Source organism: Eptesicus fuscus, chromosome 10 (genome assembly GCF_027574615.1).
Source record: "Eptesicus fuscus isolate TK198812 chromosome 10, DD_ASM_mEF_20220401, whole genome shotgun sequence".
Classification (NCBI taxonomy): Eukaryota; Metazoa; Chordata; class Mammalia; order Chiroptera; family Vespertilionidae; genus Eptesicus; species Eptesicus fuscus.
The window spans coordinates 53,938,458-53,958,628 of NC_072482.1; the positions used below are offsets into that span (position 1 = coordinate 53,938,458).

The 20,171-nt window shown below is 40.0% G+C and overlaps 1 protein-coding gene across 1 annotated transcript; it reads right to left on the reverse strand.

Moving 5' to 3' along the window:
- Positions 1-1,365: 1,365 nt before the first annotated feature.
- Positions 1,366-14,552, reverse strand: MCHR2 (melanin concentrating hormone receptor 2). The gene is made up of 5 exons (XM_008153176.2): positions 14,371-14,552; positions 12,210-12,419; positions 8,421-8,615; positions 3,473-3,592; positions 1,366-1,681 (listed from the first exon to the last, which is right to left on the reverse strand). The coding sequence occupies exons 1-5, from the start codon at positions 14,550-14,552 to the stop codon at positions 1,366-1,368; spliced, it is 1,023 nt and encodes a 340-aa protein (XP_008151398.2).
- Between the last annotated feature and the right edge of the window lie 5,619 nt (positions 14,553-20,171).

The following is a 20,171-nucleotide window of genomic DNA, read 5'->3' on the forward strand; positions in this document are numbered from 1 at the left end:
GAGCTGCTGCTTGCACCTGCTGCTGGTGCCTGGTGCCGGCTCCGATTGCTCGGCTCCATCACTGGGTGCTAGCAGTGGCTGCTGGCCCTGATCGTCCCTCAGGACTTCTCCACCTCCCCCTGCTCCTGCGGGGTGATCGGGGCAGTAGCCGCCTCTCACACCCAATGCTGGCGCCGGCCCCAATTGCTCTCTGCCATCAGTGGGTGCGAGCAGGGCTGGTGCTGTCAGTGTGTCAGTGTGTGGGAGCGGCAGCGGCAGGAGCAGGGCTGCTAGCAGACAGGGGACTGGGGGCCGTGGTGGGAGGGGCTGGGCAGGGGCATGGAGGATGGGCTGAGACCTGCTCCTGTGCCCACCACAGCCTCACAGCCCACAGTTCCTTTTAAGGTACACAAATTCGTGCACTGGGCCCCTAGTAGATACATATAACATATGTGAACACCCACACATTTAAGAGCTAATTACTTTTGTACCCTTGAACAAACATGTACTATAACTCAAAAATTATATAACTAAGTATATGTTAACATCCTGAAGAATACCTTTATTAAAATGGAGATACTGGTGTCTATAATTTGTAGGTATGAGAACAATGCTAAATGCAAAAGAATATGCTTACAACCATCAACTGATATTTTGCAGATTTTCTTTCCTTGTGGGGCTGTAGAAAAAAGCAACCCCCATATCCAAAATTATTTGGTGGTTTCCTCCTTAATGATAGGTACAGGTTGCCAAGGTAATGCAGTAAAAAGACAAAAATAGGCAGACCTGGATTTCAGCCCAGCTCTTATGTAGCTGTGCAGCATTAGGCTTATCACTTAACCTTTCTGAACTTAGCAAACTGAGGCAATACTTACTTCACAGGTTTGTTACCTGTAATCTTATACATGGTAACTGTTATGCTAACAGGTAAAACTGAGTATTGAAGATATTTGATTGTACCACATGAAATTGACATTTTTGTAGATAAAAAATGGCCAAATTTAAGTCTTCATTGTAAGGTGACCCCCTTCCCCCTCCTAGGAATCTCAAGGGCACTGTTACAGTGAGACCAAAGTGTGGATGGCAAACACAGATTTCTTGGTGAGTTTTTAGTTGATGGTCATGGATGGACACTTTTATCAGTGAGTAGTTTATAACATGCTGAAATAACACCCATAACCATGGAGTTGGGTATCTTAGACTGTTCCATTCCCTACTCTCAAGTGCAGATACATATTTCATATCTTACTAAAGGTAGCATATTACACTCGTTGCATTGAATGGTTACCCTTCTGTTCCATGCTACTAAGAGTCACCATTTGCCTTTCTAATAATACCAGTAACTTAGACATGCCCGTCGAGGTGATTGCTGACTTAGGTACTCTCCTAAAAGCTTGATTTCAAGGTGTTTTCCATGTTGTGGCTTTCCCTCTCAATCACTCTCCTTCGCAGTCCAGGCAGGCGTTTCTGGAAATTTCCACTCAGCAGGATGTAGAGAAAAGGGTTAATGCTGCTGCTGGCATAGCTGAGGCAGATGGAGAGGTAATAGATCACATAGAAAGCCAGCGTGGGCTGCTCCATCTGCAAGTTCACCAGCTGGATGATGTGATAGGGGGCAGCACTTAGGACGAAGACTGCTACCAGCACCAGTACCATCTTTGTCAGCTTCATGACCCTCTGCCTCGGGACACAGGGATTGTAACTGCAAAGGCAACATTAGGATAGAACATGAAAAACCTTAGAAACTGCAGGGCAATGGGGTCCTAGAACTTTTTGGACAGTTGAGAATGGATGCAGTGCAATATGAAGCTCATTTTTATTCTTACTTATTCAGAGCATTGTAAAATGATTTTTTTCATTCCTGTTAAAATTTTCCCAAAGCTGGAAGATTTTAAGAAACAAAATAAATAACATACTATTGCATTTAAGTCCAAAGTATCAAATACATGAGTCTATGCTGATATAAATATATGATTGAATAAAATGAGAAAGAATAGCTGTCAGTGTCTTAATATTCCATTTTAACTTTCCCACCACCTCAACTCCCTGTGATACATTTAGGAGCTATTTCCCCCCTATAACTGTGGCTGCTTCCCTTTCCCATTCTAAATAGACCACGCTTGAAGAATGTAAAATTTCCAAAGAATTTCAAGAAATTCTAAGTAGGAAAAAATGTCATGGGCCAACAGACCATTTAAACCTTTGGTACCAAGGTTTGCCACAAATTTTGACCAATGGTGAATAAATTGTTCACCTATTCTTTTTAAAATCCTTTATAGTGTCATATGTGGTATGTGTGTAAAACCCAGGAATCTCATCTTTTCAAAACAAATACAACAATCTAGTCTAAGAACAAATTTTAATAATTTTTAACCCAACATGTTTTATAAAACACTGACTTATGCACTTAAACAAATTGTTATATACAGTTTCAAGTAGAGAATAATTTATATTTATTCATGTGGTTTTAGAGACAAGTATCTTTAAAGGTCTTCCCCTAGTTTATTGTCTTTATGTAAGTCTTTGTTTTTCTTTAGTTCTAATTAATATTGTCCTAAGTATTCAAATACCAATGAGATATTTCTATAAATTAAAAAATTAAAACAAAAATTTGAAGTTACACACATCATCTAGGATACTGACATATGTACACAAGTCTGCAAAATGTACAAGTAAAACATTTAAATAACACTGTTGATGACAAATATAAAATTATTCTTTAAATAGAATCTTGAGTTCTGCTCACATTTTTTAATGAAAATATTACCTCAGTAATTTCAACATTTATCACTGACAGACCCTCAAATATCTGATCCAGAACATGTCTTATTTTCAGAAAATGCCTCATATAGACATTAACGCCTATATATCTAAGTATAGTATGTGTCAAGTGATTACTGTTTAAATCTCTGTTGTAGACGTCTTAGGATCTCTGCATTGTTCTTTTTTTTAAAACATAAAATATATTTTATTAACATATTATTCATGTCTATGATAAAAATAAAGTATTCTTACAGGATCTCAAATTCAAAACTTTAAATATTTGAAAAGCCGTCATTGGGGAAAAATAATATTGAGAGGAACATGCAGAAAGTTTATATCATATCATTTCGATTACCCACTTTTAGGAACAAAACTAAGTTAAATATGCTCTTGTATATTTCTGAAGGAGGACTATTTTAGTCTTGACTTTTTATTAGAAACAATGAAAGACAGGAAGAAAAAATAAATAAAACAGCTCCTTGGAGTACATTAGAACAAGGACTCAGATTCCAAGTACTTAATGGCAAGAGTTTAGCGAAATTTATCATTGTATTTATTCATAATGTTGATATTTTTAGCAATTAAAACAAAACAGAAACAAAAGAACAATAAAGGCAGAAATAGAAGACACAGTGAAAGGGGTAGTATTCAACAGCCTTAGAGAACCCATGTGTTACTTTTCTATGCATTGTTCTTTTAATAAATCAAGAGAAATAAGGCAAACACTTACCATCCAGCATCCTTATTCTGTTGGTACATCTCCCAAGTATAGCATAAAATTAAAATATAGCACACCAAAATCAAGGGCAAAGGGAAAAAAAAAGTTGTTATCGTCAAATAAAGGGTGTACCTGTAAAATGAGAGAGAGAGAGAGAAGACATGCCTGTTACAGTCACAATGCTAGGCACTGACTTTTACAGTTTATGAGGCATGATTCTCTGATTTTTCAGGGCCCAGGAGAAAAGTCCTTCAGGGAAAGAATTGAGCATCTTTGGGTGTTTTCCTCCTTGTTCACTGACACTGATGCATATCTTGTCAGCAGCCAAGGCCAACACTACTGAGTATGGAATGGGTAAGGATACTTATTATTATTATTATCTTTAGTGTTATTAGCAACATCAGGCAATAGCAGATAGCATTTACTATGTATTAGGCCATGATCTGAGGGCTTTAGATATTTTCACCCACTGAATCTGTACAATCCCATTAGTACAATGGCATTATTATCCACATTTTACAGAATAAGAAACTAAGGCACAGAGGGGTTAAGTGGTTTGCTCAAGATTAGCCAGCTAGTAAGTGGCAGAGGGGGGATTTGAACCTAGATGGACAGTTGAGCTGTACAGCCCATCCTTGTAGCCAAGGATTGAGATGGCCTCAAAGGGCCTGTTTGTAAAATCGCCAGTCTTTTCCTCAGTGCTTTGCCAGGGGGAAGTCTCAGGCAAGCCAATTCCAGTTTTGCACAAATGCCAGGTGTTGGAGAAGGAAGGAAGCTCAGGCTGGGTGGGTGTGGACAGAGGCAGAGAAAAGCAGAGAGAAGGGAGGGGTGAGGAGAGAGGAGAGAGGGGAGAGGGGAGAGGAGAGAGGAGAGAGAGAGGAGAGGGGAGAGGAGAGAGGAGAGAGAGAACCTGGGACCAGAAGGACTCTGAGGTAGCACAGAAATTCCATTTTGCTGTAAGAATTTAATTCCAGGAGGAACAACAGAGGCCAAAAACTCAGAATATTCTTTATGATAACCAACCAAAAATAGAAGAAGCAGCTGTCAGTGCAAAATAATTCATCTTTTATATTTCTTTGACACAGACCAAAGTCCTATAATCAGATAGTGAGCCTCAGGTTGTGCTCTTCTTTTAGAGAGGCTGAGGTCCATATTAACCTGTCAATGTCTGTAATTAAGTATCATTTCACCTTTAGATTGGCCAGTAGTTTCTGTCTGTGCATGCAGCCAATGCTTGTGGGAGAAATAACGAATAAATAATCAATCCTATCAGTGTTGCACTCATTGGGAGCTTGCTTTTACTGGATTTGTGGCCTTGCAGACCCCTACCTTCAGCCCTCTTGGGCTATGTCTATGCCCAAGCAACCCATCTGTTTAAAAGTAGTGGATGGGAAATGGTAAGGATTCCTTCTTTTTTACCACAGCATAGTATTCCATTGTGTAGATGTACCACAGTTGTCTAATCCACTCATCTGCTGATGGGCACTTAGGCTGTTTCCAACTCTTAGCTATGGTGAATTGTGCTGCTATGAACATTGGGGTGCATATATCCTTTCTGATTGGTGTTTCTAGTTTCTTGGGATATAGTCCTAGAAGTGGGATCACTGGGTCAAATGGCAGTTCCATTTTTAGTTTTTTGAGGAAACTCCATACTGTTCTCCACAGTGGCTGCACCAGTCTGCATTCCCACCAGCCATTCACAAGGGTTCCTTTTTCTTCGCATCCTTGCCAGCACTTGTCATTTGTTGATTTTTGATGATAGCCATTCTAACAGGTGTGAGATGGTACCGCATTGTCGTTTTGATTTGCATCTCTTGGATGATTAGTGACTTTGAGCAGGTTTTCATGTCTCGTGGCCTTCCTTCTGTCCTCTTTCGAAAAGTATCTATTTAGGTCTGTTGCCTATTTTTTGATTGGATTGTTTATCTTCCTTTTGTTAAGTTGTATGAGTTCCCAGTAAATGTTGGAGATTAAACCCTTATCGGTGATAACATTGGCAAATATGTTCTCCCATGCAGTGGGCTTTCTTGTTGTTTTGTTGATGGTTTCTTTTGTTGTGCAAAAGCTTTTTATTTTGAAGTAGTCCCATTTGTTCATTTTCTCTTTAGTTTCCATTGCCCTAGGAGCTGTATCTGTGTAGATATTGCTTTGGCATATGTCTGAGATTTTGCTGCCTGTGGATTTCTCTAATATTTTTATGGTTTCCTATCTTAAGTCCTTTATCCATTTTGAGTTTATTTTTGTGTATGGTGTAAGTTGATGGTCTAGTTTCATTTTTTTTTCATGTATCTGTCCAATTTTCCCCACACCATTTATTGAAGAGACTGTCTTGACTCCATTGTATGTTCTTGCCACCTTTGTCAAATATTAATTGAGCATAGTGGTTTAGGTCAATTTCTGGGTTCTCTATTCTATTCCATTGGTCTATATGTCTGTTCTCGTGCCAGTACCAGGCAGTTTTGAGAACAGTGGCTTTGTAATACAGCTTGATATCTGGTATTGAGATTCCTCCTACTTTGTTCTTCTTTCTCAGGATTGCTGCAGCTATTCAGTGTCCTTTTTTATTCCAGATGAATTTTTAGAGAGTTCATTCTAGGTCTGTGATATATGCCGTTCATATTTTAATGGGGAGTGCATTGAATCTATAGATTGCTTTGGGTAGTGTGGACATTTTAATGATGTTGATTCTACCAATCCATGAACATGGTATGTTCTTCCATTTGTTTACATCTTCCTCTATCTCTTTTTAAGTGTCCTGTAGTTTTCTGAGTACAGGTCTTTTACATCCTTAGTTAAGTTTATTCCTAGGTATCTTAATTTTTTTGGTATGATGGTAAATGGGATTGTTTTTTTAATCTCTCTTTCTGTAAGTTCACTATTGGTGTATAAAAATGCCATAGATTACTTGGCATTAATTTTGTATCCTGCTACATTTCCAAATTCATTTATTAAGTTTAATAATTTTTTGACGGAGTCTTTAGGGTTTTCTATGTACAGTATCATGTCATATGTGAATAATGATAGTTTTACTTCTTCTTTTCCAATTTGGATACCTTTTATTTCTTCTTCTTGTCTAATTGCTATGGCTAGCACTTCCAGTACTTTGTCAAACAGGAGTGGTGAAAGTGGTGAAAGTGGCCATCCCTGTCTCGTTCCTGTTCTTAGGTGAAATGGTTTTAGTTTTTGCCTATTGAGTATGATGTTGGCTGTAGGTTTATCATATAAGGTTTTTATTATGTTGAGGTATGATCCCTCTATTCCCATTTTGCTGAGGGTTTTTTTTTTTTAATCAAGAAAGGGTGTTGGATGGAACTGGAGAGCATTATGCTAAGTGAAATAAGCCAGTCAGAGAAAGATAAATATCACATGATCTCACTTATTTGTGGAATATAATGAACAGCATAAATTAATGAACAGAAACAGATCCAGAGATAGAGAAGCATTGATCAGACTGTCAAACCTCAGAGGGAAGGTAGGGGAAGATGGGGGTAAGGGAGAGAGATCAACCAAAGGACTTGTATGCATGCATATAAGTGTAACCAATGGACACAGACACCGGGGGGTGAGGGCATGAGTGTGGGGATAAGGACACACAGATAATACCTTAATCAATAATAATAAAAAAAGAATAAAGTTTAGAATTTCTCTGAGAACCAGGGGAGTTCTATTTGCTTCTGTGAGTAGTAAAGCCAGTTTAAAAATTGAATATGTGTTGGACTCCAGAGGTATCTATCAATAGTAAAATAAGATAATCCTCTGGGGAATATTTACATTTTCAAATAAGAAGCAAGGGAAGAAGACAATTACCCAAACTCACTAAGTACTTAAAGTGAATTATATGTGATGGTGGCCAATAGCTAGAACAACTATTTGGACACCAGGGGTTGTTCCAGCTCATATCTCCATTTACATCAACATGCAAAACTAGCTTATAATGTTTTGAATCTTTTACAAAATAAAATTTCTCACCTGCAAAAAGAAAAAAAAAGTGGTGGATGAGCAAAGAAACCCACCATATTGACTTGAGATAGTGTATGGATGTATGTAAAATGTACCTAGCACAGTACCTTGTGCTTAGTAGGTGATCAAAAAATGTTTAGTCATAGACTTCAATGCTATGTTGAAAATTTCAAATAGAAATTTTTTTGACTAACTTTTTCTTTTCAAATTAAAATGTAAGAAATGCCTGTGTTAGTGTCTGCATTAGTTATGTACAGCTGTTGTAACAAATTACCACAAACTGGGTAGCTTAAAAAGATAGAAATGTATTGTCTTATAGAACTGGAGGCCAAGAGTCTAAGATCAAGGTATCAGCAGGGCTGGTTCCTTTTGGAGGCTCTGAGGGAAAATCTGCTCCCTGCCTCTCTCCCGGCCTCTGGTGGGTTCTGGCAATCCTTGGGGTTCCTTGACTTGTAGACACATTCCCCCAATCTCTGTCTCTGTGTTCACATATGTTCTCTCTATGTATCTTCAAACCTTCCTGTCCTTATCAGGACACCAGTCATTGGCTAGGGGGTCCACCTTAATCCAATATGACTTCATCTTCACTTGACATACCTGCAAGGATCCTATTTCTAAATAAGGTCACATTCATAGATGCTGAGGGCAATGTATCTTTTGCGGGGACACAACTCAACCAAATTCCAACTGCATATTAATAAGGTGTGCATCTCAGGAACTCTGAGACCCTTTTTGAAATTCTGTCCCTCCCTTGATTGCTGTCTTTCTGCTGTGTCTGGCTGACAGGGATCTTTAAAATCCATATTTAGATATATTTGTGCCCACTGAAGTTACATTATTAAACTCAAAATCTTTTTAGATCAACTTGATAATGGAAGGCAGGTAACTAAGTGGGAAGACTGTCTGGGAGAGGATCCCCAAGGACAGGCATGCAGACAACGAGGCTGAAGCACTTCATAACTTAATTCAACTCCATTTTTCTTAAGTTGGAACAACCTACCGGAGCACATCGTCAGGGGATGCTAAATCAAAAGCACAACTCTCCACGCCGTCTTCAAACGTGATGACCTTTGAGTAGACCCAGACAGGCAACGCCAGGATAAAGGAAGCTGCCCAGAGGCCCAAATTGATGCGGATGGCCTTGTACCTCGTTCTCCAACTTGTAAGTCGAAATGGTTGGACGAGAGCCAAGTACCTGCAAAGCCAGTTAAAAAGGGTTTGGGAATAATCAATAAAAGCACTGAGCTCCAACAATGAATGGTCCATGACAAGAGTAAATTATTAGTATTATTACTCTCCCTGAAGCATACCGCTATCAGGGTAAAAGGAAGTTATAGTATTTTTTAAGAGCTGGCTGGTACCTATAGAGAAAACAACTCTTGACCCTGCAAGTCTGAATAGACCATGCTCTGAAATAGCTGTCACTTCTACAAACACACTGAGGAGGGTAAAATTTTGCCCTGCAAACTTTCTCTTTACAAAGGTGCTATCCTTGTAGATGAGGCTCTATAAAACTTGGTCTCTGAACAGGGATTTCCTCCGAGAGGCAGGGGCCCTCTGCCCCGTAGGATTTACTGATGTAGAGGCAGGAAGAGGGAAGTGCGCTGGCAGGAGGGAGGGCCCCCCAGCAGGGAGAGGTTCAAGCCATGGGACAGGCATTTTGCTCAGATAGCTTTTCAGTAGAGTCCCCAGGCACTTGGGAGTTCAGTTCAGACAAATCACAGCGAGGATAAACAAACATGACTAGTGTAGACAATTGCAAATTGTCTTAGGCTGCAGGCTAGAGGGGGAAATGGGCTCATTTTATAGTGAAGTATTTTTCTTCCTTCTTTTCTTTTTTCCATTTTTGATCCAGAAAAAAAGGGCAATCATTAATCAAACTTGAAATCCTGATATATCAAATGGATTTATAGCAAATCCAAGAAGAATTTTTAAGAGGCAACTAAAAGCTAAAGGATGAAAAACAGTGTTCAGACCTGGAATGAAAGGTATTTAGAAAAGCAGAGTTTTGCTGGGTGTAGAGGTTGTAGAGTAAGAGGTTCACAGAAGAGGTACAGTTAAAGGAAAAGCCAGTACTCTCCTTTATTCAGTGTACAGTGTATAAAGCAGGTTTTATTATCTCCAGGAATGGTGTTGTGATTGGGAAGGCCTGTACTTTAGGTTGCTTTTCTCAGTGGCCTGCCCTGTGCAGGGCCCTCTCTCTAGTGTCGGGACCTTGTCAAGCTGGCCAGGCTTTACTCAAGGCACTGTCAGCATTGGCTGGCATCAGGTGAATTATCCTGACCTACACAGTACATTGATTAAAAAATGTGATGTTAATTATGACTTGAGAAATACACTCTATATTTGGAGGATTCTTTTGCAGAAAAGCAGCAAGATATAAAAAAAAATGCATCAAACATTACTATTATTATTCATGTCTGAATAATAATCCAGCCTTGCCAATGGTTTGTTTATCCATCAGAAGAACTACTTATAACTTCCCACCTCAAGGGCCCACTTGGACAAGTAAAAGGGTCAGAGCTCCGGAAGAAGTCCTGGATCAACCCAGGAAATTTAACACAGCCCTCAAGACTGATGGGCATTCATTCATCAATGTTTTTTGAGCACCCACTTGCCAGGCCCTGTTACACAGACACTTGGGATATATCGATGATCAAACCTGCCTTTGTGGAATTTATATTTGAGGGGTAGGGGAAAGCTAGAGAATAAACAACACACACACACACACACACACACACACACACACACACACACACACACACACACACTAAATTAGACTATGTGATTTATTTGAAGCAAGGGAGATCAGAGCAAGGGGCTTGGGTTCAAGTGTGCTGGAACTGGGTCGGGTGGAAAGAATGTGGATTGAGATTTTAGGTGGGTTGCTCTCTGAGACAATTCCTGTTGTGTGTGTTACATCTTCTTTTAGGACTTGCTTCTGTTTGTGGAAGACCTGATAGGAAGTCTTGGCATCTGGATGATGTAGGGCTCATCCTGGCTTGCATATTTCTGAAAGAGGCCAGATGGTGAGATAATTATAAGCCACCTGCCAACTTTAGAGACAGCCTGGGTCTGAACTGGGCTCCACCACTCATTGGCCCTGTAAGTACTCACCATCACTCTCATCTTCTCAAATAACATTAGCTTACATGGTTGGTGATATGGCTGTGGCACACTACAACTCACAGTAGAATACATTGCTAATGATGTAAAATGGCAGCATTTGCATTAACCAGGCATAATGATGAGTGTAAAAGATGGTCTTCCTGGTACCAGGATATCCTATCTAATAAAAGAGTAATATGCAAATTGACCATCACTCCAACACACAAGATGGCCACCCCCATGTGGTCAAATATGGCTGCCCCCATGTGGACACAAGATGGCTGCCACAAGATGGCCAGCAGGGGAGGGAAGTTGGGAGGGACCAGGCATGCAAGTGAGGGCAGTTGGCGGTGACCAGGCCTGCAGGGGAGGGCAGTTGGGGAGGACCAGGTTTGCAGGGGAGAGCAGTTGGGGGGGAGGGGGGGACAGTTTGGAGGGACCAGGCCTGCAGAGGAGGGAAGTTGGGGCAGACCAGGCTGGCAGGGGAGGGCAGTTAGGGGTGACCAGGCTGCAGGGAGGGCAGTTAGGGGTGACCAGGCCTGCAGGGGAGGGAAGTTGGGGGCAACCAGGCTGGCAAGGGAGGGCAGTTGGCAATTGGGCCGGCAGGGGAGCAGTTAGGCGTCAATTGGGCCAGGAGGGGAGTGGTTAGGGCAGTGATGGCGAACCTATGACACGCGTGTCAGCACTGACACGCGTAGCCATTTCTGATGACACGCGGCTGCATGCCAAGGATGAAACATTTGCTGTTCCTGAGGATGAAACATTTGCGACTAGAGTCTTGGAGTTAGTTTTTTCCTCAAAGTGACACACTACCCGAGTTATGCTCAGTTTTTTGGCGAAGTTTGACACACCAAGCTCAAAAGGTTGCCCATCACTGGGTTAGGGGGTGATCAGGCTGGCAGGCAGAAGCGGTTAGGGGCAATCAGGCAGGCAGGCAGGCAGGCAGGCAGGCAGGCAGGCAGGCAAGCAGTTGGGAGCCAGCAGTCCTGGATTGTGAGAGGGATGTCCGTCTGCCCGTTTAGGCCCGATCCCGTCAGGATCGGGCCTAAACGCGCAGTCAAATATCCCTCGAGGGGTCCCCGATTGGAGAGGGTACAGGTTGGGCTGAGGGACACATCCCTCCCCCCACCTGTGCACGAATTTCGTGCACTGGGCCTCTAGTTTCCTTATATCTGTGTAGGAATCCATATCTACTCCATTGATTCCATTAGGTGCTAGGTAATAGAAAGAGTGTGTGAGACTTTGAACATATGGGAAATAGCCCTGACAGGGAGTGAGGAGACCCACTTCAGTTCTCAGCTCTGTCATGGACTCCCTCTGTGCCCTTAGCAAATACCCTCACTTCTTGGGGCCTCAGCTTCCTTATTCCAAGAATCATGGGGGGGCATTCATTCTAGTTGACAACTTCGCATGATTTTGAAATCCTTTTATATTGTAGTGAGTTGTAAATAAAACTGAGGTAAAAAAGATTGATTGGAAAAAAGATTTTAGTGTTTTAAGCTTTCCATTAAAAATAGACTTCTGTGAAAATGGGAACAAATATTGTTACATAATCAGTTCTACAATAAGACAGGCAAAGGAAGAGGAGCCTTGCTGTTACAAACCAGCTCTGATGTTGCTTAAAGTACGAAGCACAGGCACCTCTGAATTATGTTAGATATTACAGAGTCTCTTCACTTACCTGTCCACACTCATTACCGTCATGATGGCACTACAGGCAAACTGGTTGCAGGTATCCAGGGATGTAATGATGGTGCAGAGAGGCCCCCCAAATACCCACTCTCCTCCCCGGGCCCACTGGTGAATAAGAAAGGGCATTCCGATGATGTGGACCAGATCAGCCACAGCCAGGTTGCAGATGTAAATGTCAGGAATAGTTTTTTTCCTCGACCTGAAAGAAATGGGCGGAAACTGAAGACTGACATTATGCACCTTCTTCAATGTATGTCACCTGTTACAAATTTTCAATTGCTAAAATGGATTTTAAAAGTTAAAGGGAAACTTATACAAGTGTACATACAAATGCCTGGTATATTTAAATAGTTTGAACTATATGCCTAAGAGCTAACTGTGGTGGTTTAAAAATGTGTCTGTACATTCTTAGATATTGCTTTCAAAACATGGAGCCCAATTTCCTCCCTTTGAGTGTGGTTGCACTTAGTAACTCATTTTTAACGAATAGTATATGGTGGAAATGACAGTGTCTGACATTTTAAAATTAGGACATAAAAAACTTGTGGAGTTTTCTCCTTGCTCTCTCTTGGATCATTTTCTCTGGGGAAGCCAGCTGCCATCTTGTGAGAATACTCAAGTAACTCTGTGGAGAGGTCCACCTGGAGAGGAATTGAGGCCTCCTGCCAACAACCAGCACCAACCAGCCAGGTGCGTGAGTGGGCTACCTTGAAAGTTGATGCTCCAGCCCCAGCCAAGATGACTGTTGCCCTAGAGGACAGCCTGACTGCAACTTCATGGAAACCGTAGAGGGATAGGTCAAAGGGAACTACTAGTTTGATTTAAGCTGGGGGGTGAGGGGGAAGAAAGAGGCCTTGTTCTGAGCATTTTCCCTTCTTAGCAGCTTATATTCCACCATTTGACTATTAGTGTTCCTTCAGGTTAATAGACTGTCCCTGTTGTAATCTCTGTGTAAAATGTAGGCACCATTGGGCGGGTTAAAAAGTAAGGTGTCTGAGTAATTTATGATTTAGTATGAATTAGTTGCCTTGACAGGGAGTTGAAGGCAGGGACTGACAGAGCAGGAACTTTTTATTTATTGGGAGACAGACCATTTCTTACAGAGTCTCTGTTCACTTCAAGTGGCCTCTCTGTAGATGGAAGAAAGACGTGTTCAAGACATGGAGGTGGGGAATCAATGGAGGAAAATGTCATTTTCTTTATTGAAATAGTTTTCCAGGGCCCACCGTGGCTATGGAGAATACTTGAGTAAAGGGGTTGAGTTCATTAGTCTCTCCCTGAAGAATAAAAGGGGAAATGTTATAATTGGCTCAATTTTCCTCCTAGACTTTCTAATCTGGTTTCCTTTGACCTGCTCTAAGTTTAAAGTATAATAGACTGGTGATGATCTAGTCTCACTACTTTATAGTCACCCACTTAATGCATCTATCACCTCTTACTTTAAAAAAAAGTCATATAGAACATCTTATTCTGGAGGCTCATCTTGCTTAAGCCTATTTTTTTTGTGTGTGTGTGTAGTATATATGTTTCATGTATGTTCTTAGTCTTCCTTCGGCAAAGTCATATGTTGGTTCACTGCTTGCTTCCCAGTGTCACTATGTCTCTCATTTGGCCTATTCAAGGTAGTCAGTATTGAGGGGGACAGCCTACTGTCTATGACTGCTTAAGTCTATCGGTGATCAAGTAGAGTCTTTCTCTTGCCCAAGTGAGTGAGACTCTTCTTACCAGCCAAACCAGCTCAATTTCTTAGGATAACTCTTATTGCCAGAAAATAAAATGGTTGCTTCATAGTTTCAACCCCTGCCTGGGCTCTACCTCCAGAGTTTCTGAGTTAACTGGTCTGGGGTGAAATTGTATATTAAGATTCTTAAAAGCTCCCCAGTGATTCTAATATGTAGCTGAGATTGAGAATCATAGCTCTAAAAAAATCACTAACTCAGCAGTAAGCATTGGCCTAGGTCTTTCCATTTTGAGACCTGCAACTCAGATGTTACTTAATACATGATAAAAAAAATATCTGTAGAATCTTTTTTAATTATCTTAAGCACATATTCCAAACCTGATTTCCCTAAGAAAAATCCTGCAAGGAGAAAAGGATTCACTTAGGGAGTACAGAAAGTCCCTACAATGTGGGAAAGGAGAAGCCTTACCTTACTATAGTGAATACAATGAGGATGTTGCCAACCAGCCCCATTGAGCAGATAAGCCCAACCATGGAAGGGAGGATGACTGTATCCACAACGCTGAGGGATTGATAAGTAAACTCTTTATTCCACGATTTGTTCACAAGTTCAGCAGAGGTGTTCCAACAGGAAGAGTGAAGTGAATTCATTGTTCATGAACTTCCAGTGGTTAAAGCTGTGAGAAATAGGAAGTGCAGTTCCCTCAATATAGATTTTCTTTAACTTAATTAAAAATATTTGTTGGGGCCTTTTTTGAATCAACAGAAGATTACAGGGTGAATATAATGAAAAAGTTAGAGAGATTACTGTTCACTTAAAAATTCCTTAAAGGGAATATATGTGATGTGATGTGTGTGTGTGTGTGTGTGTGTGTGTGTGTGTGTGTGTGTGTATTTTACCAGAATTAAAAAAAAGTATGTGAGAGGACAAAATTGATGTTTGAGAAATGAGGTGAGTAGATGTTTCATGTTTCGGATTAAATGTTCTAGTAAATGGTTTATTGGTAAAATATGTTCACAAAGAATAAAAAGTAATATGAAAACTGAAGAAAAAGAGATATCATTAAGATAGTGAAAAAGCAAGACTCACAGGATATTTCTAAGACATATAACCAACAAAAGGCTGTTGTTCAAAATATATAAAATATGTATACAAACAACAACAAAAATAGAGATAAGTCAACAAAAATATCAAGAGACTTGAATTGGCATTTATAAAACAGGTATCTAATGGTAAATAAACATTTTATTTATTTTTTGTGTGTGTCTATGAGTTATGCATATATGCATTCAGGTCTTTGGTTAATTTTATAAGGCATTCAATATCATTGGTGATAAGGAAAAGGCAAATTAAAACCACAATGGGGTATCCATACAAACCTATCAAATTGGTAAAAAATTTCAAGTCTGAGATTTCCAAGTGCTGGTGAAGATATAGAACCACAGAAACTTCCACTACTGGTGAGAATGTAAGTTGATGCACCATTGTGGAAATCAGGAAGATGTTATTTATTAAAGTTGAATAGATGAATATTATCTGATGACCCAGAAACTTCTCCATAGGTGGGATAAACTTAGACATAAATGTTTATATATACCAGAGTGCTCCATAAATATTCCCAGACATATTTATTTTATATATTTTAAACAGAAAATAGTCAAAATGCTCATTTACAATGGGATGGATAAAAAGATTGTGATATATTCACACAATGAAATATTGCACAGCACTAGAAAGAAACAGACTGTAATTACATACAATAACATGGGTGGATCTAATAACTTAAGGTTGAGCAAAAAGCAAAAATTCATACAGTCTGACTCAACTTATATAGAATTAAAAATATGGGAAGAACTAAACTATAGTATTAGATATACATATAATAATGGTAAATATGTAAAGAATAATAAAGAAGTGATAACTGGAAAAGTCAGACTGATGATCACCTCTACAGAGAGGGTTTTATATGTAACTCTGCAGGTTATTTTAACAGTAAAAATAGTTTTTAAAAACAGTCTAACATCTGACCATATGGTTTCAAAGCAATAATCTAGATCTTTGTTTTTTCTTCTTTATTAATACTTATCTTACTTTAAATTTCTACTGTTCTCTTTTACTTTTCTATTCAGTTATTTCAAATTTTAAAAATCAGCTAATATAAATGTTAACTTTGATCGTGTTTCTGTTATGTTGCAACTTGATGCCAAAATGTATGCAAAAATTTAACAAAATAGCCATTCTCAGGCAAAAACAGCTATATAAATATGACTGGCTGAACTCACTGAAGAATTTCACACAGAGAAAGATATTTATAGTCAGTCTCCTCATTGTTGTTTTAAAAACAACAAATGTGGGTACTTTAAAAAGTCAAGATGATTCATTATTTTAATTTTTATTCTGCTATTTGGATAATGAAAAACCAATATTTAAGAGATATTTGGGGGATTTTATACAAAAATCTAGAGTTTAAGATATATGAAAATCAACTTTTATGACAATTTGTTTTCTTTAAGTTACCACAAATTTAAAAAGAAAATATGGATTATGTATCCAAATTAATAGGTTTGGAGAATATATTATTTTTGGAAATAATGATTTAAGTTTAAGACATAGGCAAACTTTCCCCAATGAATTATGTATAGCAATATTCATTATCTCATTTATGTATTTCAATATTTCTTCTCCAAATATAAACTACAGGAATATGACTCCCAAAGTTTCAGCCAATAGTCATGCTGTCTAAGTGTGTTTCTAAGACTAGTGGCCTCACATCTAGATTTGGAAGTATAATTGAAATGGCTACATGTTAAGATTGTTTTGAACATTTAACATAAAAAAATTTGCAAAGTCAGATAGCATAATTGTTATTGACAACTCCTAGGCTATTGAAACCTCATCCCAAATCTCTTCAGCTTCACTCTTCCACCTCAATGGATCTCTTACTTTATTTATTTCTCAGGTCTCAAGTTCTCTGAGGGAGATGGGAACTTGAGAAAGTGGGAAAGGAAGTCATTCTATCTAATAAAAGAGTAATATGCAAATTGACTATCACTCCAACACACAAGATGGCTGCCCCCATGTGGTCAAAGATCCTGCCCCCATGTGGACACAAGATGGCTGCCACAAGATGGCCAGCAGGGGATGGCAGTTGGGAGGGACCAGGCCTGCAAGAGAGGGCAGTTGTGGGTGATCAGACCAGCAGGGGAGGGCAGTTAGGGGTGAGCAGGCTGGCAGAGGAAGGAAGTTGAGGGCAACCAGGCCTGCAGGGAAAGGCAGTTGTGGGGGACCCAGGCATGTAGGGGAGAGCAGTTGGGGGGGACCAGGCCTGCAGGGGAGGGCAGTTAGGGGTGACCAGGCCTGCAGAGGAGAGCAGTTAGGGGCAATCAGGCTGGCAGGGGAGCAGTTAGACATCAATCAGGCTGGCAGGGGAGTGGTTAGGGGGGTGATCAGGCTGGCAGGCAGAAGTGGTTAGGGGCAATCAGGAAGGCAGCCAGGCGAGCAGTTGGGAGCCAGCAGTCCTGGATTGTGAGAGGGATGTTCCCATATTGGAGAGGGTGCAGGCTGGGCTGAGGGACACACACCCCTGTGCACGAATTTCATGCACCGGACCTCTAGTCTGTAAATAGTAATTACAGTGGAAATAATGCTGAAAGTAAACTCTAACCTTTAAAACCTTTAATCATGCCACTAAAAGCCTGACAAAGTAAGAGCCCTGGTACCTTTTACATCTTCTCAACTAACACTTCATGTTTAACACCTCCTGTAAATGTTGGAATTCAAAGTAAATGAAAATTGGGGTATTTGTGAACATTCTATATAGTTAAAACTTTGTGCATCCTTTAGTTAATTTTAGAAGAAATATCTTGTTTTACCAATTCATTTAATTTCAAATTTGAGAAATTCATCAATCAAATAATAAATCCATGTCAAGCCTTGTTGTCTTTCATCTTATCTTGTTAGCTATGGCAGGTAGTGGCCCACTTTCCCTGTAGGTATATGACTGAAATAAACAGCTAGTGTCCAAAAATATTTGTGCTTCATAAGTACCATATTCTTGTCTTTCTGTCCTTGATAGATACTTCTCATTAGTTAAATATATAGAAACAAAATATTAATCCACTGATGATCATTAAATATAAGCTGATGAAAAAGTTTTAAGTATTATTATTTAAATATATTCATATTTTAAATATTGTTAATATTTACTTAGAAGGCTATTAACAATCTTTTATACAAAGAAACTCTCAATTCTTAAGTATGATTTCATTATCTAAAGGCCATTTTTATATGGGACAACTCCCTCTAGTCCTATATAATAAAAGGGTAATATGCAAATTGACCCTAACAGCGGAATGACTGGGAACAACTGGTCGCTATGATGCACACTGACCACCAGGGAGCAGATGCTTAATGCAGAAGCTGCCCCTTGGTGGTCAGTGCACTCCCACAGGGGGAGCTCCGCTCAGCCACAAGCTGGGCTAACCGCTTCAAGAATAGCAGCAGTGGCGGGAAGCAGGCCTAGGCTGCAGGTGGACATCTGCCTGAGGGCTCCCGGGCTGCCAGAGGGATGTCTGACTGCCAGCTTAGGCCCGATCCCCCGGGGATCAGGCCTAAGCTGGCAGGTGGACATCCCCTGAGGGGTCCCGGACTGTGAGAGGGCACAGGCTGGGCTGAGGGACCCCTCAGAGGACACAAATTTTCGTGCACCAGGCCTCTAGTTTTATAATGAAAGTCAATGCTTAAATAAGATTAACTTAAGCATCTTTGCAGAAAACTCTGTGTGCATTCTCTATCTGTTCTCATGTGGTACCTCTGGAAGAAACCCATCTAACTTGGTATTAAATACATTCCCCCTTGAAACTTTTCTAGGTATAAATCTCTTTCTCAATTATTTAACTGCAAATTTTGACACTTATTTGGAATAACCACAGAAAACTAGGCCTAAATAGTTGAGGATGCCTTTATGTAGGAAGATTTCGTTTTCCTAAAAAAGAGAAATTTATGCTTGTGAGGTGGTGTTGAAAGAAGACTGACAGTGTCAGTTTAATGTATTCTGATTCACATCGTTCATCTATAAACACTGACATCTTCATACATACACAATTTATTCATGATGATGAGGACAAGCAAAAGGAGGAATGAATTTAGAGGAAGTCAGATTTTTTAAAGAAAAAAGAGAGTGTTAAGAAGTCTGAAAAGTGGTAAGAAAATGTATATGGCAAAGAAGAGCATGATGTAGAGACTAAATCAAAAGAACTAACAGATGATGAGTTTGCTTACATTAGAGTGATTATTTCACACAATTTTGATTACTTTTAAAAATAAATCCTAAAATAATAATCTTCAACCGTTTTTCTGTAAACACTAGTAGCCCGTTTGCATGAAGATTCATGCAATAGACCTTCATTCACCTGGCTGCCTGCACCAGTTTTCTGCCGGCACCGGGGACCCAGGCCTTGGCTATGGCCACCGCCTTCTGCCTTCTTTCAGGGTCTGGGCTTGGCCCTGGGCGGTGGCTTTGGGCTCGGCCGCACCCCAGCGTCCCTGCAACGGTTTCCTGGTGGGCGTGGTTGATGGGCGTGGCTTGGTTGGTGGGCATGGCTTGGGCGTAGCGAAGGTGTGGTCAATTTGCATATTTGTCTATTATAAGGTAAGATAGTCATGATGAGGAGATTAAGTGAATCTAATGAGGTAGCTTTTTTGCTACTTGTCTTGTTACTATTTTCAAGATAAATACCAGAAAAAAATTATATGGGAAAGAAGCCTGCTGCTAATAACTAACAAAATCAATAAGGATGTCTAAATATACACAAAGCACAAAATATAACAATTACACTTACCTGCTACATTCCTGCCCCCATGCACACCTACAGATCCAAATTGTATAGATTTGCTCTCCCAGTTGTGGCCCAACTCACTGGGCTCATTGTTTTTTACTCCATCTGCCCATTGCCTTCCACTCTATTGACTCTCTCTTTTGGGGATTTCTATTTTAATTATCTCCAGGCATGCTCAGTCATTCATTCAACAAACATTATAATGTCTACAGCAAAGATCAAGATCAACAAGATTTCCACCTCCTGGCATTACATTCTAATATGGTTGTATCAGTGGTTACAAGGGTTTATGGTTTATATAAATGCACTGTGTTCTGTCATTTGCAATTTGAAACTTTGGTTAAGTAATCTCTAAGTCTCAGGTTCCCCAGTAATGACAGTGCCTATCTCAAAGTATTGTTGTGCTGATTCATGTGATGATTAGTGACCAAG

What these genes read in the sequence shown, in the direction of transcription:
- MCHR2 (XM_008153176.2), bottom strand. Translation starts at nt 14,552, where the DNA reads ATGAATTCACTTCACTCTTCCTGTTGGAACACCTCTGCTGAACTTGTG. An exon ending in ACGGTAATGAGTGTGGACAG is followed by an intron (nt 8,616 to 12,209) that starts GTAAGTGAAGAG and finishes CTGGCTTTGCAG; the next exon opens with GTACTTGGCTCTCGTCCAAC. An exon ending in CAGAATAAGGATGCTGGATG is followed by an intron (nt 1,682 to 3,472) that starts GTAAGTGTTTGC and finishes TTGCCTTTGCAG; the next exon opens with TTACAATCCCTGTGTCCCGA.